General features: G+C 43.3%; 1 protein-coding gene across 2 annotated transcripts; it reads left to right on the top strand.

Annotated features, from left to right (window-relative positions):
- Positions 1–5,673: 5,673 nt before the first annotated feature.
- Positions 5,674–18,193, top strand: GOLT1B (golgi transport 1B). 2 transcript variants are annotated; one of them, XM_064734568.1, is made up of 6 exons: positions 5,682–5,801; positions 11,079–11,170; positions 12,819–12,997; positions 15,733–15,814; positions 16,749–16,782; positions 17,144–18,193. In XM_064734568.1, exons 1-5 carry the CDS (start codon positions 5,777–5,779, stop codon positions 16,755–16,757), a joined length of 387 nt encoding a protein of 128 aa, XP_064590638.1. In that variant the 5' UTR covers positions 5,682–5,776; the 3' UTR covers positions 16,758–16,782; positions 17,144–18,193. The 2 variants fall into 2 exon arrangements, with proteins under 2 accessions (XP_064590629.1, XP_064590638.1); XM_064734559.1 differs by lacking the exon at positions 16,749–16,782 and having other exon boundaries at positions 5,674–5,801.
- Positions 18,194–23,072: the final 4,879 nt, after the last annotated feature.

The raw sequence follows: 23,072 nt of genomic DNA, 5'->3' as shown, positions 1-23,072 counted from the left end.
GCTGTGCCGCAGGGCACGCTCCTGCCTTTGGCAGTGCTTCGGGCTGGCGCCACGTGGCTGGCGGCCTCGTACAGGAGGCTCCCGGGGCTCTGCAGCCGGCCGTGTTGCCGCGCTGCGCTGCGCTGCGGCCGGGCTCCGGCCTGTCCCTAAGTGGGACTGGAGCCTGTGTGCTCCGCAGTGCTTGTTGGGCAGTGCCGGGCAGCAGGGGGCGGCCCCGTAAGTGGGGTTCTGTGCGTCCCCTGGCCTCGGCGGGCGGTTGGAGGGACCCCCTGTAATCAGGCGGGTGTCCCTGGCCCCGGTCTTTCAGAGGCGTGGGGCCAGGAGTCATGGGGCCGGGCGTGTGCCCTCCCTGTCCTCGGGGCTGGGCTGGCGGCCCCTCGGCTTTAGGCCGTGAGCTGGACTGCCTGACGGTAGAGTCAGGTTCCTGTTGCCTTGGGGGAAGGCCGAGCTCTGTGGCTCCCCGGGTGTGGACCGGCCTGTAAGCGGGCTGCGGGTCTGGGAGCCTGTGTGCTCCCTTCAGCTGGCAGCCTGTGGGGAGCGCCCCGCAACTGGTGGAGAGAAGGAGCCTCCGTAGGCCTTGGGGACCAGAGCCGCCCTGTAAGTGGGGGCCTGTAAGTGCTCTGGGGTCCCGGGCACTTTTTAGTCCAGGCAGCGGCCTGAGCCCCCTGTAAGCGGGGGTGCAGCCTCTTGGCCGCTGCCTTGCGTGCCCAGCTTCCTTTGCCCAGAGGGCCCGGCTCCCAGCACGGCGTGGGACTGCGCCGGACGTCGCGACGGTGAGTCAAGCTGAAGCGTGAGGCTTTTGGGCAGCTGGGGGGCCGCGGGCACGAGGATCCGGCAGTGGGGCTGTTGGGTGGCGCTTCCCCATGGCAGCTGGAGCTCCTCGGGCCTGACCGTGTCCTCGTCGACGTTTGCAGCAGAAGCCGCGGGACAGCGAGGAAAGAGCGAGCCGCAGGAGCGGCCTCTTCGAGCTCAAGAGTGGATCGGCGAGGCAAGAGCCAGCCTTCGGCATTGGTTCTTAATCGAAAAAAAAACAATTTAACACATTTCATAAGCAATTTAGAATACAAGAAGAAGGATTAATTTACATATTGAATAACTGAGTCTCGTAGTGACATATGATTTTAGATCTTGTAAAAGTCAAGTATTCATAACGGCACAGAAAAAGCTCCTGTCAAGCTGAGTCCAGATATTCCATATTCTGGTGTGGACGTTTGAAAACTCAAATTATACACATAATTCACCTCCAGGCCAAACCTCTCATTGCAAATGGATGTGAAGGCATTTGAAAAATATAAAACAGGTGAATTTGAGATTGCTAATGAGCGTGTTAACTCATTAGTCTAAAATGAGTTGGAATGAGAATCCCATAATGAAAAGAAATAAAACCAGACACTGAGCCCTACAGTAGTTACTCAAATGCTTTATTCATAGAAATGCAGCGATTACAAATTGTATAAAGGTGGGATACAGGGTTTTCATGTATTCCATCAACAATTAAATGTATTAAATAATTAAAGTTAGGGAAAATTGTTTTATCTTCCTGAAAGTCACCACCCCAACATGCTTATAATAGGTTTTTCTTTTCTTCAAGAAGGACCTAAATACTGCATTTTCAAAAGATCTAACTCTGTAAAAACTTAAATTATGCTTCCTGATGCATCTGGTTTGGTACCATAAAAATTAAAATGCAGGGAAACTCTGGGAGGTCCAGGTTACACCATGTGCAAGGCAAGAATTAATTCTGGGACTTGAGGTGTAATTGCTGAGAAATGTAGAAAGAGCACAGTTAAAATCCAAGGCTCTGTGAAGCCAAGAGAAGTCTCTCACTGGCCTCCATGAGCTTTAAACTGGGAAGAAATTTAGCTGGTGCTCTTGTTTAATACATGCACAGCATCTGCTTGCAAAGACATTCACTTTCAAAGCACAGGAGGTTGGAATCAGGCATGGAACTACACAAAGCAAATTATTTGTTCAATAGCATTATTTGCAATGATAAAGTAACAGCATTCTTACATATGCGTAATCCTCCTCAAATACAGATAAATATGGATTCAACTGCAACATTAATTTCATTTGAAAAAAAACCACAAGAAACTTTATATATAATGATAGGTATAGGCATTTACAAATTGAAAATAAATTAAAAAGGAGAAAAAAAAATCTGAATCAAATGTGGGAAGGTATAACATGGCCAAGAAGCAATAGCCATTCAGGACTTCAGGTAATATCTAATGTGAAACACAGCAGCCCTCCCACCACATGAGGCATTTGCCACTTGCACTAATTCTAAAATAAAAATGCTCTCTAGGTTATTTTTGGCAGTTCGCACCTATCTAATCTGCATTAATTTGGTAAAACTGAGTCTGCATAACTCATCACAAACACTACCAATGTCCAATCCACTCAAGCAAGAGGAAACACCAAGCCAGCAACAACCAACCCTAAGTCCAAAATTGTCATTATCAAATGCTGAGAAATTCCAAAGTAATTTGTTTTATAACACAAACAAGGATTAGTATTGCTATGTAAGCATTTAGTATACTATAAAAATTTGTGTATAATGCAATAAAAATTTATTCTGGGGTTCTATGAGCAAAACAGATCAAATTGTGACTTTGCAGAAAGCAAAGGATTTAAGCATTTATAATAGGATATTGTGACAGAACAGATAATTCTGCCCAGAACAACTCAAGATTAATGTTTAGGAATGTCCAGTGAGACAAGTACAAACATTACCCCATTACTCTGGCATGTCAGTCAGCTGATTAAAATTAAATGGGACAATATCATTATCCAAACAAAACTCTGTATAAGTGCATTTTCCCCTACTGGATTAGTTCACCTTTCTGTTAAAAGGTTAGACTTTGATTCTGCAAACCCTTTTTGTTTCATTCCTCAGCTGAGGTGTCAGTGTCTTTACTTCCTGAGGAATGTTTTATCAGATTCTTTACTCCCATCTTCTTTCAAAGGAGCCCCTGCTGCTTATCCACAAGCTCCTGGATCTGCATCTGCACTGCTTGCAGCTCATTCTCAATGGACACCACACCTCCTCCAGCACTGCAGCGAGAGGCAAGGAGCAGGCACAGTAGAGACCACAGCCATGAGCTGATGCCACTTCTAATTGTGGTAATTGTACTCAAGCCAAGGATCAAGCTGTTAACAGAAAGCCTTTATTTACATGTGAGAAGCAACATTAACCCCAGTAAGTTTAACTCCTTTGGAGTTGTAAACAGGGCCATTAGCAACAAGCTGTGTTGATGTACCAAGATCTCCCTCCTCCACAGAAGAAAAGGATGTGCTGAGCAACAGGGTTTGGATGTAGAGGGAAAATGCTTTATCTGTCCTTCACATGTGAAAGAAGTGAAGCAAATGCTCCCCAAAAGATTGGGTCACACAAGTGACTCTTTGGCAGGAATTGCCTCTTTCCATCCCAATATGATGTGTGGGAATTGCAGATTGTGTTCTAGAATCCAGTCCCTGGAGTCTAAAACAATAATTAACACATACACCTGCATGCCAAGCATGTACTCCAGAGCCAGGTCAGAAAAGCATCAGAAGCAATTACTTCCTCCCCCACACCCACAAAACCCAAGAGATTTTGGCCCATCCAGAGCAGATATGGTAATATGGTTATGGAAATGAAAATGTGTGACAGGGAAAAATATCTTCATTTCAAATAGCACAAAATGGTGATAAGTGTCTTCCTAAAGGCCCACTGCTACTCAGCAGAAAACAGTAAAGAGTATCTTAAAATTTGAAGCACATTTTAAAAATATTGAAAACCAAGTAATTTCCTTGACAATGTTGATTTTCATCCTACAATAGCTTGGGTTGGAAGGGACCTTAAAGCTCATCTCATTCCAACTCCCCTGCCACTGGAGCAGGTTGCTCAGAGCCCCATCCAACCATGCCTTTAACACTTCCAGGGACTGGGCAGTTTGGTTTAGTTTCACCTAAGAAATAAAAAGCTATCCAGTAAAAGAATTTTTTTCTTCAAATCTTAAGTATAATAGCAGAGATCCCACAAAATCTTTTATGTATACATTAAATTATTGTAAATAACAATCAGTAACATGATGTGTTTGTGTCATGTTAGCTAAATGAACATATGGAATATAAATTATGGATCACCTACAACAGCTCTCATCTTTAGAGATTGAAGAATGTTATCTTTAGGAGATCTTATTTAGCCAAACAGCTGTCGCTAAAAAGAAAATGAAATATATTTTAACATGTATTTATTTTATAAGTAAACCTTCTCAACTTTAGAACAAATTTACTGCAGGAGATTCTTCATTACCAGAGCTGCGGGTGTAACAGTTTAAGCACTGGTTAATTTGCTCACATAAAGAAGCTCCACTAGGTGACAACTGCTTTTTCCCTACTGCAAAATGGATAAACACAAACTCCCAACCAATTCCCACGGCCACAGCTCACCAGGCCTCTAAATGAACCCAAGTGAAGTGTAACCAAGTCATACATTTCCTGCAAGAGGAATGCTCTAAGGTAGACCAGTCACTCACCAGGTGCCCATTGCCAATTTTGATTTCTTCAAAGCTTATTTTACAGAAAAGCCTGGACACAGTATTTTGTGCCCCTTAGAAAGGCAGCCACCATAACACCCAGAGGATCTGTTAGGAGGTAGTGAAAATGCTGTTTGGTTTAGAGGAGGGGTTCAACTTTGAATAATCATCAGTGAAATTAACGTGGAATTGAATTCATTGGGTCATTATTTGAACAACAGTTTTTGTCACATTGTACCTTAGTAACACCAAATAAAGAGATTGATATTTTCTGTTACTGCATCATGAACTATTTATTACATAGATGGAAACAAAGTCTAATGGAAGGTGAAAGGGATTAAATTCAGCATTACAATAAATACTGGGGGAAAAATTCCTCACTACCAGCTGATTCCACCATAACAAGCATCTTCCCCGCTCCTATAAATAGAGAAGGAAATACATAATAAAAATGATGTGTGAATAAAACACTTCCGCATCACCCGGGGCCAGATCCAGACGCCTCTTAACCACCTCCAGGGGCGGCGACTCCCCCACCTCCTGGGCACGCTGCTCCAGCGTGGGGCTATGACAGCGTGAATGGCATCCAAATATCCACAGTGAGCGTGCACAGTGCGGCATTCCCTGCATCCCGCACCCTCACGCCAGCCGCAGGCACGGCGCTTGCCGGGCTGGAAGCCCCTGCTCGGTGGGGCTGCGCATGGGGCTGGATGGATCCATGGATGGATGGACGGACGGACGGAGGAAGGGACCGAGGCCGCCAGGGCGAGCAGGAGCAGCGCCTCGCAGCCGTGTCCTCCCGTGCGTTGGGCTCAGCCGTGGCTCGGGCCGACAGCTCGCACAGCTGCCCCGCGGGCTGGTGCCGCATCCTTTAGCTTTCGTCCCTTATCCTTTATCCCTTTTCCCTTATCTGTTATCCCTCAGCCCTGATCCCTCGCGGCTCGCGCCCCGCGGCCCCGCTCCCACCTGCGCCGCGCGCCGGCCCCGCCCCTTCCGCCGCGCGCCCTCAGCCACTGGCGCACGGTGCCCAGCGCGAGCTCCGCCTCTCCGCCAATCAGCGCCGATCGCGGGCTGTGGGCGGGGCGGAACCCCCGCGCGGCCGTACAAGGCGGCTACTGATTGGCGGCCGGTGCGACCAATGGGCGGGTGGCTCTCATGCGGCGGGGTGCGTGTTTCCGGAAGACGTGGCCGCCGCCGCCGGTGCCGCTCCCGCCCGTGCCGCTCCCGGAGCCGCTCCCGGTGCCGCCGTCACCATGATCTCCCTGTCCGACACGCAGAGTAAGCGCTGCCGCCGCTCCCGCTGGGGGAGCGCGGAGGGGCCGCCCGCTGCGGGGCTAGGGGCGCCGGGGGTTCCCAGGGCGGCCGGGCCCGCAGCCATTGTCCGCGGCGGGGCCTCCCGGGAGCGGCCGGACTGCTGGACACCGGCCGGGGAGCTCTCACAGCCGCATCCCCGCAGTGGGAGGCGCGGCGGCGGCCCCGGTGCGGCGGGAGCGGCGGCTGGCGGGGAGCACGGGTGGGAAGGGGGTGGAGAGCGGCGGGGCAGCGCTCGGCGGGACCCCGGCCTTGGGAGAGCTCTGCCAGCACGGCCGGACGTGTCCGGGGCTGCGAGTGCTCGGTGTGCCGTGCTGCCGTACGGAGGGGCTGGAAGGGACCCTAAAGATCATCTCAGCCATGGCAGGGACACCTTGCACTACTCAGGGCCCGTCCAGCCTGGCCGGGAGCGCTCCCAAGGATCCAGGGGCAGCCACAGCTGCTCTGGGCACCCTGTGCCAGTGCCGGGCGAGCGTTACAGGAGAACATTTCTTCCTGTTACCTAGCCTGGGTTTGTTTGGGTTTGTGGGTTTGTACCCGTGGCACTTCGGCTGAGCACTGTGAGAGAATGAATGAAAGCTGAACGATAAACAAAGTAACACTCAGCTACGCTCTTCTCGTGTGCCTCCCTCTGCACGTCAGTGGTCTGGAACCACTTAATTACCTAAAGAGTAAAGAGCTTTGCTGTGCTGCTCTTGCTGGTACCACTCAAACGTCTGCAGGTGATGCTGAGAGGGCTTCAAAGTGAGGCCGAGACATTGAAGTGGAAAAAAGCAAAAATATTTGTATGTGCCATAGTTTTGTTTCTACCAAAGTGCTTGGAAATAGAGACCAAAGAAATGAAAGTAAAGCAGTTCCTAAGTGTGTTCCGTATCAGGAGCACATGTTGGTTGTTTCCAGGAGTTGCTCTGAAATAGAGCCAAGTGAGCTCAAGGCATCCTGCTCCTCTGAACTACCCCAGCCAGGGCACACTGCAGGGCTGGCAGCTCAGGGGCCATCCTGCCCCTCTGAACTACCCCAGCCAGGGCACACTGCAGGGCTGGCAGCTCAGGGGCCATCCTGCCCCCTGCTCTGCCCCAGGGCACACCCAGGGCTGGGTGCACTGCTGGGCTCCCGGTACAGCAGGGATAGGGAGCTGCTGGAAGGGGTCACGGGAATGATGAGGGCTCTGGAGCATCCCTAAAGAGAAAGGACTGGGGGCTGGGCCTGTTTATTTTGGAAAAGGCTGAGAGGGGATCCCATCAATGCATGTACATATCCCAGATGGGTGACAAGAGAGCGGGGCCAGGCTTTTCAGTGGTGCCAGTGGCAGAACAAGGAGTAATGGCCATGAAGTGAGTGAAGCACAAGGAGTTTAGCAGAGGCCATGAAGTGAAGCACAAGGAGTTTAATCTCTATGTGAGCCATCGCTTCTTTGCACTGAAGGTGGCAGAGCCCTGGGACAGCTGCCCAGGGAGGGGCTGGATCTCCCTCTCTGCAGCCACTTGGACACATTCCTTTGTCACCTGTTGCAGGTGGCCCTGCCTTGGCAGAGGGGTTGGGCTGGGCGATCTCCAGAGGATCCTTCCACCCTAACCATTGTGATTCCCTGATAACAGCTTAAGCTGCAGGGTAAAGGACAATGACAGGCCTGTGATTTCAATGACCATCTCATGTATGGTGCATTTCTGGAAGGAAATGAGTCTGCCTGATAAGCATCACAGCATCAGCTATGAAAGAGGGTGTGAAAAATCTAGAAAAAAGAAGTTAAAATAACTTTATAGCAGGATATGGGAAATGGAGGTACTGGAGAGCCAGTTAAGGCCAAGGATGAAGACAGGGAGCAGAGTTTAGCAGCATTCAGGTGCTAAGTATCTCAATATCTGAGATGCTCAGATACTGTGCTGTTACTGGGATGAGTACCAAGCCTTGGGGTTAATTTTTAGCTTTCTGATTGATTAAACCCTTGTGGCTTTGCTTTTGCTCTTAACTTCCAGTCTGGAGTATTCATTGGGCAAAAAGATAAAAATCTCTTCAGAAGGAGACTCACTGTTTTTATTTTGCTTGGTTCCTCATGTGGGACCTTCAGCTATTTCCAGTGCTAAGACTGTTGGTTGTAACTGTCAGAGACAGGAGGACTAAATAAAACACTCTGACATTTAGTGGTTTTCAGGGTGGGTTTTTTTCAGTTTTTCTGAAATTCTGAAGATAGTTCATTGGATATTTTAAAATTCACTGCTATCTGGAAAAATATAGAGTTAGCCATAGAGTCACTGGTGGAATAGTGTGAAAAATACCTGGAGAGAACCACTGCTGATGTTTGGAAAGTTAATTCTGCATCTGCAGTCTAGAAGGTAATTTTAAGTGGTGCATTGAATGGTGTTATAAACCACCAGTAATTGCAAGAGAATTCACTTAGGTTTTCCCAAATTTATTTTTCAATACTAAAAAATACTGCTAGCAAAATAATAGTTATGCATTGAATATAAGCTGTATTAGGTTTTGTCTTCTAAAAGCCTATAGCACACAATTACATTTTATTTTGCACTATATTATGCTCTATAAAAGACTTGAGATGTGTATTGTCTGCTCTAATCTTTCACAAGCAATGTATCTTAAGTTTGACTCTTAAAATCTGCTGAGCTGTTTTTACGCCGTGCTGCAGTAGTCTTGCACAGCTTATGGAATTTCTGGAGAAACTGATGATGATTTGCTCCCTTGTCTCAGGAAATCATAATTATCCAGGATAAATACAACCTGACCAGCGTGTGTTGCTGCATTTCTAGGCATTGATATGTTGTATTTGACTAACGTGGGAAAGCTCTTCTGGCACAGGAGAAACCATTTTAAAATAGTTTGCTCCCTCTATAAATATTCATCGTTAGTTGTTGAAAGGATTTTCTACAAAATGCCAGCACTTTTTCTTTTCCTTCCTCTGAGAAGTGTAATTAAATATATTTACAAATTCTGATCCAAACCAAGGCAGTAACTGAGATGTCAGCACTGGAGGATAATAGTCCTGGACCATTCATCTTCTTCCAGCAGTTATTTTGGGATAATGAGAATAATGTTCCTTTCTCTTTTTCCCTTTTCCTCCACTAACCAGAGCACACGGGTGACTTGTGCAGTGAATCAGAGCCCGTGGTGGCAGGAGTGCTTCCAAACCGGTTTGGGGTGGCTGCAGAGGTGTCAGAGAGGGAATTGCTGCAGCTGCTGGGAGGTGGCTCTGCCTCCTGCCCACATCCACACCTTGAGCTGCGCCTGGGGAGGAGCAAATCCTCACTTCCAGGACTGCTTATTTATCTTGCTGGCAGCTGGTAGTTCCTCTGGAGTCCTGCCTCCAAGTGTTTGCCTTCCAGAGTGCAGATTCTTTCTGCTCTTCTGAACTAAAGAGTACTGGAGAAAAGGGCACTTGCAATTGTTACACTGCCTTCAGTCAGCAGATCCATTGAAAATACAATTTGCAATTCTGTTTTTCATTGTAAACCAGTACGGAGAGTGCCTGTAATAAGTTGAGTGGATCGAGTTCCTTAGTGCTTTTAATTGTGGGGTGTTAAAATGCTCACAGTGAAAGTTTAAAGTGGCAGGCTATGCCACACAACTACAGCTCTAACAGCCTTGCTGAAAGCCAAGTCCTCAGAGAAGTCTGGGGAGTGGAATGTTGCTGTAACCAATCTGAGCTGTGTTGAAATTTGTTTCCAATAACTACTTACAAGTCCTAAAACAGGCATAATTATCCTCCTTTACTCCCAAGCTCATCAAGCAACAGCAAATGACCAACTGCATCAACAGAGTGCAGTTAAAATCCATGGAGGCAGATCTGGCCCACAGCAGCGGTGAGGGATGTGATTGTTGATTTTGTGGTTTTTGTTTGTTTCAGGACAGGCTATGCAAAGCTACTTGGAACTTCAGAATACACGGGCATATACACAGGCATAGTATTAGGGTGGCTTTTGCTGAGCTGTTTTTGTTTTGCAATTTACAAACCTGTCAGTTACTGTGTCTGGTCACAGTGAAAACAATAATAAATGCATGTGTTTGCAGCCCTGTTGCTGCTGCTCCTGGTTTTTCTCTCCCATTCATCTGTGCAAGAGTCAAGGGAAGGCTTTAGAGATTTAACATTAAAAGCACGATGTATTTCTAATAGCAGTCTTCAAGATACTATTGTGAAATGGTAGTTTTAATCCTGGCTTGACATTTGTTTCTCCTACAAACCTTCCATCCTACTCTTGGCTTCCCAGTTTTCCTTGAGCATCCTTTGCAGAACTCAAAGTTTATAGAACTGTTTAGACTGGAAAAAACCTTTAAGAGCATTGAGTCCAGCTGTTAACTCAGCACTGGCCAGTCCATAATTTAAGCAAAAAAAAATAAGTACAAAAGGTATTTTTAGAAAAATCTGCAAGTTAAGATAATGAAATGAAAAATTTCATAAAATGAAACTGCTATACAGCACTAGCAGTCTAGAGATATTGTACCTATGTGTAATGTAAATCTACCATTTAATTACTAAAAATTAAATATGAAGCATGAAAATTATAATTGAACATTAATCCCTCAATATTTAGTATCTGCCAGTTTTGTGAAAACTGGCAATTGTCTGGAGCCCCAGGCTGGTGTTTGATCGCTGTCAGCACACGTGCAACTCGGAAAAATCCTGCAGGATTCATCCAAGTTCTGTTCCATCTAGAAAATATTGTGCAAGTCATGGGAGATGGAACATGAGGTTTCAGGAGCATGGAGAGCACCAGGGTACTTACATTACTATGGGAAAGATAATGGGATAAGATCTGCAGATCCCAGAGTATTCTGAATTAAAAGAGAAGAATCACAAGGATCCACCCCTTCAGTGAATGACCCATATGGGAATCAAACCCCGACCCTGGAGTTATTTGTACCATGTTCTGACCAACTGATCTAATCTGGAAAACAAGGTTTCATTCTCAAACAATCCTTTAATTTACAAACAATCCTGTTCTCCAAGATAGCAATTAATCAAAAGGGATATATGTCTTTCCTATATGTATGTATGTATATGGTTGCATTCAATTCCAGTTCCAGACATGGCCTTTGTTGATAAACAGCTTCCAAAGATCTGTCTGTTGAAGTAACTGGGGTTTACAAGATTTATAATATTTGTACACTCAAGGAAGTTTCTAAATTTAAAATGTCTTTAGAGTGGATGTTCTCATTTTTTCCCCAGCTTTTATCCCTGACCTTGTCTTGGTACCATGTTTTGTTACATGCCTAAATTTCTTTCTTTTTCAGAGATTGGAATGGGACTAACAGGCTTTGGAGTGTTTTTCCTCTTCTTTGGAATGATACTCTTCTTTGACAAAGCTCTTTTGGCTATTGGAAATGTAAGTGACTTTTCTGCAGTGCTTAGAATCAAGTATGTGATCTATTAAAGATAACCTCAAAATAGAACAGCATGTTATCAGTTTGAAGCTGAATGACAAAGATCACTGTGGTGATCTGGTATAAAAGAGGAGTGCTCAGTGATAGGAGTGAATCATTTTTGCTGCCTGAGGTTAGAACAGCTCACTCTGATGTGAATATCACCGTGGGTCAGGCCTGTGGGATGTTGGTAGACAAGAAGCAGCTTGTTCCACAGTTATGCTGCTGCAAATGTGATTTTTTGTGGTCCTCTGAGATCACTGTCAATTTTACTATCTATCTGGATTAAAATCTTTAAGTACATGCTAGCAAATGTAGTTTTGCTGTGCTGTAGGAGGAAAGAAAGAAATATAAATTGCTGGCACTTCTGGCATTAGAAGAGCCAGACCTCCTTCATAAAAGAGAGATTCAGTATCTGCAGCTTTTACCAAATCAAAGTTGTCACTCAAAGCAGCACAGAAAATAAGTCCTAGATCTGGTACAGGAAATTTCCAATCCAAATATCAAATGCCAGGGTGTTTCCTGCATGTGCCAGTCTCTGCCTCTGCTGGTCTCAGCTGTGCCAGCCAAAGCACAGCCTGGCTGGGAGGGGTTCAGCCCCTCTTTTGCTGATGCCTAAAAGTCTGCAACCAAACAGATCAGTTTCCTTCTCAAACACTGAGATTTCCCATGGAAATATAAAATTGTGTATCTGAATTTGTTGAAGCATTGTTATGAACCATCAGATCAAGTGTGCAGTGGGAGAGTGAAAAATGAAATAATGCTTATTTGTTTTTTCTAATGTAAGGTGGAAATACGAGATCCTGCTTAGGGAAAATGAAAATGTAGGTAGGAAGAGACAGTGACAGGCTATGTGGTAACCAAAGATAATGCTAGAAAAGGTACTGTGTCCTTGCAGAGAATTGTTTTAATAAAAAAAAAAAAGTTATATCAGAAAGGGCAGGAAGTTGTAAGAAATTTATTTGTTAAATGGCATCCAAAACTTAAACCTGAGTAAAACAATCTTGAGTAAAACCTGAGATACTATTGCTTTCTGAGCAAAAATGTTGTTATAATAATTCCAAGCCCTTTTGCTTCAGGACACCAGAAGTAGTTCTAACTACTTGAGACTGGTGTGATGGTGTTCAGTCTATAGTGGAACAAATAAATAAACAATAAAAAGACTCTGCACAGTAAAAAACAACTGTTCAGCTTTTTCCTTCTCTGGCTTGGCGCTGTGAGGAGATCAGCAGAAGCAGTTGAAGGTGTCAGTGGCACAGAGCAGAGGGGCTGCCGTGTGTGCTGGCAGTTTTTAGGAGCCTTTGCTGTCAGTCGGACTGAGCTTCAGCACCACCTGTGGGTAAAGCTGTGACAGGGCAGATCCTCTGTCTGGGTATGTTAAAAGGACAGACCCTTTACTTTGAAGCAGCTGAGAGCTGCAAGTGCTTTAAGATGGACCTTACAAAAGAAAATCAGTAATAAATTCATTCTCACCAACTGTCTCGTGGTATCATCAGAAGTTGTGCAAGAAAGGCAGTGTAATTTTATAAAATATTTAGTGTGTGTTTACATCCTGTATTTGGAAACATAATTAGTTGTTTTCTTTCTTTGGTTTGGTTTTGTCTTTTCTAGGTTTTATTTGTGGCTGGCTTGTCTTTTGTTATCGGTTTAGAAAGAACATTCAGATTCTTCTTTCAAAAACACAAAATGAAAGCAACGGGCTTCTTCCTGGGTGGTGTGCTCATAGTTCTCATTGGCTGGCCTTTAGTAGGAATGATACTGGAAATTTATGGGTTCTTCCTATTGTTCAGGTAAGTCTTGTTTGAAAACAACTTTGGGTTAGTTTATCTAGGAATAAATGTATTGTGTAGTGTTTGTATTACAGTTGACAAAGCAGCATCCTTTAAATGTTCCTTTTGGACAGATTTTATATGAAATTGTTTATTTACAAGTTGGTAAGTATTTTTCCAAGACTCAAAGCTGTTAATGTTGGTGAGGCATTTTCCAAAGTGACTTTCATAATGCTGATGTCTAACCAAAGAATTGTAAAGCTTCAAAATGTGTGGGAGCCCAAATTGTTAGCAGTATGAAGTTTCAATATCTCCTCATGGAAAAGGGATTCTTGGTCCTTTTTTCAGTAGGGAGTTTGTTCTTTAAAAAATGGGGCAAAATATTTAGATACAACCATCCTAGGTTTGTAACCTTACCATTTCATCACTCTGGCAGCCCAGGGAAAAGCTGTTTTCTGTCATGTTTCATTACAATTGTGCCTTGGAGTCAGAACTGCGTGTTTGGGTTAGCAGTATCTCAACTGAGTTAAAGAAAAATGGAAATTCTATTTTTTTTAACAGCAATCTTGGAACATGTTATAACTTTCACAATGTGTCATTTAAGTTCTTCATAAATGCAACTGTAATAGTGAAAGAATTTGACTTGTTACAACCTGCATAGATATCTATATTTTTATCTTTATTTCCATGGTTGAAGTTCTATGCTTCCCTACAGAACAAAGCAAAAAAAAAAGCAAAAAAGTAGAAAGGGAGGCTTCTGGTTGTTCTTGGACCTCTCTCCAGATGCAGATTGTTTCACTAATGGTTACTGATCAAGTTTCAGACCCTGAAGTGTTCTGTGAATGGGTGAATAACGCTGTTCCTGTTAATCAAAGTGAAACCATTGTTCTCATGAAATTCTTTTTGTACCCAGTAAAATTGTATGTTAATCTGATATTTAGTTCAGATAAAATGTTTATTTTAAAAGTCAATCTGAACTTGGCTCTTACTGGAGACAGTGAAATTTCAGAAAATTAATTTTTTGGGGTTAATGTATTTCTTATTGTTCTGCTCTGTGTTACTCTGAATCCTGTCACTGTAAGTGCTGTGATAATATCAGTATTTCACTGAATACGCTGTCACTTCTTGCGTGTACTGCTTGGTTCATTCAGCTAGCACAAAGCAAGTAGAAGGTGTTTCCAACAGAACACCCTCCTTTAAAAGATTTCAAAAGAATTTTAAGTTAGTCTGTCTAGGCAGGTATGGATTACCTAGTGGTGTTGCAAGGTAAAACACTGTTGAGAGGTTTATAAAAGATCAATAATTATCCCCAGGGCTGTCCCTTAGCCTGAAGGGAATAACAAGGGATGGATAATTCCAGATATTAATGTTTAGCTGATCTGTTTTAATTTAAAGCACTGGTTTGGCCTGAATGATCTTAAATGTCTTTTCCAACCTTGATTCCATGATTCTGTGACCATCTTTTCCAGGACTCATTAGCTGATAGAATCTAAATCCCTTGCTACAAGGCTGACTAGTGACTGCTTCAAGCAAAGCTTTTTGTTTTGCCCCAGCCTTGTTCGGTTCAACCATCCTCCTCTTGTCAGCAACTGTCTCCCTTCTGAAGAAGTTACAAATGAGTCTTTCCTCAAGCACCGTTTTCTGCCGTTCCTCAGGGTCCTGCTGCTTGGTTGCATAGCAGAAAACTGCCCTGCTATTATGGGACAGCTGTTGTAATCTAAGGTGCTTTTGGAGCCTAGTTCAGATGACAGCCCTGCAGAGTTATGGCTGACAATATTATCCCTGCTGTACTGACTGTTCCTTATTCTTGGACACAGCAGTTGTTTTAATCTGTTACAAGCGATTTGTGTGCCCTGCCTCGCAATTTACTGGGCTGCTGAAATGAAATTATCTGGTCTAAAAAAAAACAAACGACCCCCCCACCCCCAAAAAAAACCCACGAAAAACCAAAACAAACAAACAAAAAATCCCCCTTGTTAGTGTGGATATACCCAGCAAATAGTTCTTAGCAGGGTGGTGAAGAGGATGATGACTTGTGAAATTTCCCAGTTTCACTGTGGCTGAGGCCTCATTGCATATTAATCCTTATTCCATGCAGGGAATGATCAGCACAGGATTGCTGGGAATGCCAGCAGCTGCCTGCAGACAGCTGAGATGCTGCCACAGAAAATTTGGTTTTCTGCTGCAGAGGTTAGGTGGAGAGTGCAGGGGCTGCACCAGAGCATCTGCCAGGGAAGATCCCCAGGGCCACCGTTCAAACCACTGACTTCAGTTTGGGAAATAAATGAATGCACAACTCTGTCATGCTTCATTTTCTTTAGTTAATGTAAGAGTATCATCCATGGCTTTAATTACTCAGAACTAACTTCACTTGTTTCTACAGTGGGTCTTGAATGTATTTTCTATAACATAAAGAGGAATTATCTCAAAATATGTATGCTAATTTTGAGAAATCCTTTTTGCTGTCTAAATTAGGTATTCTCACTTGAGTTATTTTTTGATGAGTTGACTGAGAGTTTCCAGCTATGAAGAAAATTAAATCCATTTAAAAATACACCATTTCATTCCTGGTTTTCTCTTTACTCTGATGAATGTGTACTGATATATTTGGTAAATGAGTGTGCTGCTAACAAGCTGCAAGGTTTTATGTAATCTTGGTTTAAAAATTTTTAAAATTAATTTTTTTTTCATGTTACAGCAATATGAGGAAAGCTTAATTACAAAACTAATACAATCTTCTGATGTTTTACCTAAAGGGGGTTCTTTCCTGTGGTGGTTGGCTTTATTAGAAGAGTTCCAGTTCTTGGGTATCTCTTGAATTTACCTGGTATAAGCTCGGTAAGTTTGGTACTTCATGCAACAACTGCAGCATGTTCTGGTTTTCATTCCACTGATGTAGCACCTGTAGAAATGCATCAAAAATAAAGCCAATAGAACTTTGGAGCAATGACTTCAAATGCATTCCTGCACTGTTCCTGCACCATGCACATCCCACTCATTCCCAGGGAGACACTCCTAGGGCTAAAAGGACAAAAGGAGGCGTTGGCAGGAGCTGCCCCTGCTCGTGGGCAGTGGAGAGGGAAGAGTCCTGCGTTGTGAGGGAATGCTGGGGTTCTGCTTCCTTCTTGGCCCTGGCTGAGCACACAGGTGCACCCTCCTCCTCTCCTGTTGTACAGTGAGGAGGGCACCGTACTTGGTGCAGTATTTGGCGGAACTTAGGAAAAGTGGCCTCTAAAAGCACAGAGTGGAGTTCAATGTTATGGTGCAGCTCGTATGGTGAACCCAGAAACTCTCAGCTTGCAAAGTCATTCATCAGATATATTTATTGAGGTCCACTGCACCAGGCCACATCTGTTTATTACAATAGATTTGTGTTTTTTTCAAATTGAGTTTTCCATTTTTAAACCAAATGGCTGAGGATTTGAAAACAACAGAAAGATGCTAAACTAGGGTGTTTCAGTCAACTGCTTTTACTGTGCTAATTTATTTATGTATTTTAACACAAGCATTTGTAATACTAGTTTTGAAAGCAACAGTTTTAATAGCTAGTGCTGAAACTTAATAGTGGGAATAACTTAGATGCATACAGGCTGTATTTTAAAAATGAGGTTCCAGATCATCTGTTCCAGTCTCACAGTTAGGCCCAGTTGTGGCTCATAATTCATGATCAATTGAATGTTTCATCTGTCAATTGATCCTAATCATATTTAATTTGATCATAACGGGGTTAAATCTTGTTTTTAAAAGATAATTGTTAATGTTTTATTCAAAGCCTACGTAGGCTCAGAAGAGAATCCACAGTAATGGTCAGTTGAAATATCTTCCTTGGTCTACTAATGCATGTGTGGCTGAGACTGTATTGTTTTGTTTTAACCATTAAGCTGGCAGTGTTATCTGCATTCTTCTATTTCCTTTCTCATTCTGTTGCATCTTCATGCTGCACTGTTAATGTCTATTCTATATGAGAAAAACATGTTATGCAGAAACACAATTGCAATTGTAAGAATTTTGGTTTTCACAAACGTAAACCATGAGAGCTCGGTGAGTACTACTTGACTCTCATTCCCAGTCACATACTAACTGTGCAAGTAGCAAGCAGTATTTGAGAGCAGCTTCACTCTACATAAATGTCATCAACCTAAAACCTTTTTGTCTCCTTTTTCACAGCTTGTAGATAAAGTTGGAGAAAGCAACAACATGGTATAATGACGAGAGGGTGGAAGACTGATCTAAACTTTTACTGTATTATTTATAAAATCCCTTTGAAGAATACTCAGCACAAGGATTAAGTTGTGTACAAAGGAAAAAGCTTGTTACATTCTTTACATAACAGTTTAATTTAAAATGTATAGTCAACAGTATACATTAGAAAAGAAGCTCAGCAAGTGTGCTTCTAGAAAAGTAACTCCAGAGTTCGAGAAGTAAACTGAAGAGGGGAAAGTCATGGAATAACCCCTGTTACAACTGTTCAAGACTATTTTTGTTGGTTTTGGAAAACATGCTAGAGGCAATGAACCCTTGTGGAATTAACGGTGCCTGTTCTTTACCTCCTTATTTTGAAGGTGCAGTAGAGCAAACAGGCCTACATTTTTAAGGGTGACCCAAACTTACCCAACCCTCTGCTTGCTATCCTCAGAGTGCAAAAAAATCAAACAGGAAACTTCTTGTGTAACAAGAGATGCATCTTTGCATGAAGGTTAAGATGACTATTCATCTATAAGTGTATTATGACAATAAAAAGGAAACCCTACACAGTTCTGTTGTAAACATTTTTGTAAATATGTGGCTGAAATACAGCATTGTTATCTTAATGTTTCAAAGCCAAATGTTAGTTGATTGTATTTGCCTTCCATTTCGGAATATGAAAAAGGTCAATCTTTAATAACTTTGGTCTTAAATGTTGGTTCTGAACATGCAGAGCTCAGTGGGGAACTCTGGAAGCTGACCTGCAGGCCTTCCAGGTTGTTCTCCTTGAGCCGTGTTCCATGTGCATCCTGATGAGAATGTAGCCCCTTGTCACTAACGTGCAAACTCTGTGAAATACGCTTAGTTCACAAAAAACTGCATTAGGCTGAGGTGCTGATGTGAACCCTGTGACATGTAACTTACCAGAACTTGGAGCTTTGTTTTTAACCAGTTTGAAACTAAGCTTTCTTTGTTTACTCTGGAACTACGAATTGACTTTTATTTTTTACGGTAATAAAATGGAAACTTAAAGCTCTGTGTATGTGAGTCTGTGGGGAGAAAACTGCTGAGAGGCTGGGGCTGACTACAGATCAAGTGCCAATCTCCCTGTGTTTGTAACGTGTTACTGGTTAGCTGGTTATCTTCAGACAGCTCCTGGTTACAGCAGCAGCTTTGCTGTTACTGAGGATTCTTGGCTAACCTGGAATAAATGTCCCCTCCTAATGCCCAGGTCCCATTTCTGCTCCTGTTGGGGTGTTTGTGCACTTGCAATAGTCTCAGTCACAGTGTCCTCACCTACCAATCCTTGTTCAGTGAATTGTGTTTGTGCAGGCAGGGGGTTCTGTTCTGTTTCATTTTCATTTCCCTTTCATGTACTCCTGAAACAATTACCCAATGTAGTATAAAAGGTAGCTATGTAGCCTAAAGGTCTAATGACTGGGGGTGTGTTTTTTTGTTTTGTTTTTTTTTTATTATTATGCAGTTAAAATTGGAGTTTTCTAATGTTGATTTTAACTTTAAAAAATCCTGGTATACCAACCCTTTTGAAAGTTTCTGTGAAGTTTATTTGTATAAAATAAGGGGTTTTTTTCACTACAACTGTATAAATAGCCACAATCTGCTATTATCAATATTTAATTTGTTTCCTTCTAAAACAGGCACAAAATTATTCAGAAAGAAAATCCAACCTGTTATTTTGCAATTAATGACATCTGAAAAATCAGTGGGCTTATTTTATAAATTGCTATATTTTCTTGATGGCATGTGCATTACAGTTTAGAAACAGGAGTGAATACAATTGTTGGCTCTACCTCAAGAGATAAACCATTTTAGATAACCCAATTTTAACTGCTTCTATAGCTCTGTGGTGTGTTCCCGTGACTAGAGAATAACACTCCAGCAGCTTAGCCAGCTCCTGTTTGCTGTGGTAGGGCACTAGGCTGTGCTGTGGCAACCAAGTGCTGTCTCAAGCAGACAGTGCTCACCTTAGAAATCAGCTACCTGAAGGTTTTTTGTGCTTCTGTCTTGAAAAATACTGTGATGGAAAAGGTGGATTGCACCACAGGACTGTGGATCTCTGGCTGCAGCAACTTGCTTGGTAAGCTGAAGTACCTTCATCAACAAGAAATGATGATGATGATGTCTTTTAGAGGTGGTTCATGTGTGGCTGTGGATGATCTTTTGCCTCTGAGAAGCCGGGGTGTAGGCAGGTCATCTCAGTTATATTTAATTCATTGTTTTAAATCAAGTCAATTTTTTGTCACATGTGAACTGTTGTGGAAAGCATCTGAGGGAACAGAATTGTGTGTTGAATTTAGCATAGTCTATCCCTCAAGGTAACGTTGTTTTTGAGATGGTTTTGCCAAGATAAATGTGGGTGGCAGCAAAGGTCAAAACAACTTAGCCTTAAAGTGTTTCTGTCCTTGTAAAAATATCTCTATAACAGAAACATGCTTGGAATGTTTCCCCTTTTAAATGTAATTTATAATTGCTGCTTTAAAACTCATAAGGATGGATCTTATTCTGAGCAAATGAATACTGTAAATATCCTTGTCATACCTTGAATAAATGGGAACCTTTTTCTATAATTTGTCTTTGTGTCTTCGTGTGCACATTTTAAGAAAGTCTGTTGACAAGTGTTGGACAAGTTTTCCTTTCCAGAGTCAGGAGTACAGGCTGTTACTGCCTGGCTATCTTACACTGTTGTGACTTTTACAGTAAATAGGGGCTTGGATTAATCTTAAATTGAGAGGTTTCCTCCCTTTTTTACAACAAACCTTTTTCATAAGCATCCTCCTAATTTTTCAAGTTCCAGTTTCGGATACAGAACAACAAAATACAAAATTTCAGTTACATGGGAAACTACCTCCCATGATGAAATAACTGTGAAACTTCAGGAGAAAAAGAGCATGTGTCTAGATCCTGGAGCAGGGTTTTAGTCTAGCTCAAGGATGTGACCATGAGTTCTGTGTATCCTAGAAAGTGGCCTGATAAGCAAGTTTACCATTCTGTGTTGCTTTGCAAGCTTGTGGCTCATTGTTGAGGATTTTCACAGGAGAGGAGCAAAGGAAAGCTTTTAACTTGTTGTTGAGGTGTTGTGTTGGTGCTGTGCACCAGTTAGTACCCTAAAAACTTAATTTGACCAAAGTTGCTTGTCTAGAAAGAACTGGCACTTCCTAATTTGAAAGGAAAAACCCCACAGCAATGTCTGGTTACATCTGTTAAACTAGGAGAGGTATAATTTTAATCTGTATGTGGCTCATGGCCAGTTAGTTTCAGTGACTAGTTGCCATTCATTAACCAGGAATACTTTGGCTTTGTTACTGCTCACAATGTGGTACCATACACAGTTTAGAGACTGTCAAAAGCAGTGCAAATAAAGGAATCTTGGCCCTGTAGCAGATGTCAAAATGAAGGTTTTATGGGATGACTTTGAATTGTGTAAAGATTTCAAGGCACAGACTCATCCACTTGCTGCCTTTCTGGATGACTGATTGTCAGTCAGGCTGGAGAGTAGAGTCCATATCCCTAAACCAAATGTCTGTCTCCCTGCTGGCTCTTCAGAGGTCACTGCTATCCCTTGGACTCCATCTCTGCTGCTCTGGCTGCCACGCCTCTGGCTGCTCTACCCTTCGGAGGGCCAGTGCCAGCCGTGACATCAGTGGCATGTCATTACCAGACTGATTTACCAGCAGAACCTGGCCCTCATGGCCCATCTGTTCTAAGTTCTGCCCCTCTGGTATTGATCTTGGCACATTGAAGCATCTCTTAGAGGAGCTGGATCTCATGCTCAGCCCAACAAAGAGATTCTGCAGCTGCTGTAATCCCTCACCAAGCCTAATTCACCACAATTATATGCTAAAGCTGCCTCCTCAAACACAGAATAATTTACAGAAAAATCACATGGCTACTGTGGGGTAATTTAGTGTGGAATTCATTATCTCAGACTAAGCATTATGACTGGGATTTGGAGCAATATCTATGTATGGGAATGCATTTATGTGTTGGTTACCAGTCATTAAGGGTAGTGTAATTTACAGTTCCCCTGCTGAGGAAGTGCATGCCCAGAAATGTGCTTGCCAAAAAGCATCTGTGCTGCTGCATGCTTTCTAGCAGGCACCACTTCCCACTGAGTACTGCTTTTCTGGGGAATGTGGTGGATCTCCTACAGAAAAATATAAGTTTGGGTCTCTTACTGCTCACAGAAGCTCTGGATTCATAGCTGAGCACCACAGGCCATGCTTTCAGGGTCCCCCTGTGGCCACCAAAGGAACCAGGAATGTGGGGGTCCCAGTTGCTGGGGTACCAGTTGTTGGCTTTTCTGGGTCTGGATTGAAGGCACTTGAGACAGTGGTTCATGTTCACACTCAGGTGTTTATTATTTCTTATCAGTAAAACAGTCTCACTGCTGTGAGTTCAGCAGCTTTTCATTAGAAGGCACAAAATGGCCAACAATCTCTTGGTACAAGGTCTTTTCAGACTAAACTGTCCAGTTAAGAGCTGACACCTGGATTATTTTCCCTTTTAACCCAATAACTGATCCCAAAGAGCTGCAATGGGGACTTTTCTGCCCAATCACAAAATGCCACCCGAACCCATGGAGAAGGAGGAAGAAGCAGTGTGAAGAAGAAACCCAGGATGACACCCTGTGCCCTCCATCTTGCTTCCATCCACAACACACTAAAAATCCCAAAACCTCAATTTCTCACCAAGTGATGCACCTACACTACTCTCTATAATCTATTTCACACTTTTGTGGATTCCAGTCTATCTTGAAGTCTGGGAAGCTTTCTCCATGAATGAGGGTCAGAGTCAGTGCTGCCCTGGGGGTCAGGGTGCCCCAGAGCAGACAGAGGAATATTCCCAGTGCCCTGGGTTCCTCACAGGAAGAAGTGCAATTCCTCAGGTCAGGGATGGCAGCAGGGGGGTCACCAGCTCCTTGGGAGCACCAGCATGGAGCCCATGTCCCTGCAAATCCAGGAGTCCAGGAGGGCAGGTGGGGGGATGTCTCATGCTCAAGCACAAACACACCTTTTATTGTGTTCTTTTTGGCACACGCTATTTGCCCCGAGTCCTATTCCTGGTGAGTGGGACCTGGAAAACAGCTTGAAATTTCCTGCCTGTTTTTTTTGTTTTGTTTTGTTTTGTTTTGTTATTTTGTTTTTTTTGTTTTGTTTTGTTGTTTTGTGGTTTTTTTATTAGTATTTTTTGGGGTGGTTTTTTTTTTTTTTGGTTTATGGGTGTTTTTTTTTTTTTTTTTTGGTTGTTTTTTTTTTTTTTTTTATGCACTTATTTCTGAAGCCTTTTTAGGCTCAGTTTAATTTAGACTGGGGAACCACAGTGCAGTTTTAGAGCACAAAGAGGATGTTGAGCTTTTTATGGAGCGCTGTTGGAGCCAAAAAGCTGAGCAGCTTTTCTCTGCCCCTCTCTGGGCTGGCAGGGTTTGAGGCAGCCAGGCTGCACTTGGGAAGTTGGGAAAGCAGGATTTCCACCTGGGCACAGCCCAGCTGCCTCACTGCCTCCTTTCCTCCAGGCACCCCAAAGCTATTCCAGGAACATCAGTGAAATCCAAGATTTCACATCAATTCTTACCATTTAATTCTACTACTTGGAAATAAAAGGCTTTTTTGCACCCAAATGTTTTACACCACCAAACCCACACACACCCATTAGGTCAGTCTTTAAATACTGATTTTCTATTTATAATGAAACCAAGCAGTTCTGCATTGAATCTTCCAGATGCTCCAGCTGAGTGGCTTTTATCATTCATTACATGTCAAACTCTGTGATCCAAAAAAGGGTGATAGAGCTGGGGAAGGGTCTGGAGCACAAGTCCTGCGAGGAGCAGCTGAGGGATGTTAAGCCTGGAGGAAAGGAGGCTTGGGGAGACCTTATCACTCTCTACAAGTCC

Source organism: Zonotrichia leucophrys, chromosome 1A, assembly GCF_028769735.1.
Source record: "Zonotrichia leucophrys gambelii isolate GWCS_2022_RI chromosome 1A, RI_Zleu_2.0, whole genome shotgun sequence".
Classification (NCBI taxonomy): Eukaryota; Metazoa; Chordata; class Aves; order Passeriformes; family Passerellidae; genus Zonotrichia; species Zonotrichia leucophrys.
The sequence above is the reverse complement of the archived record's forward strand: the minus strand, read 5'-3'. Positions and strand labels throughout refer to the sequence as shown.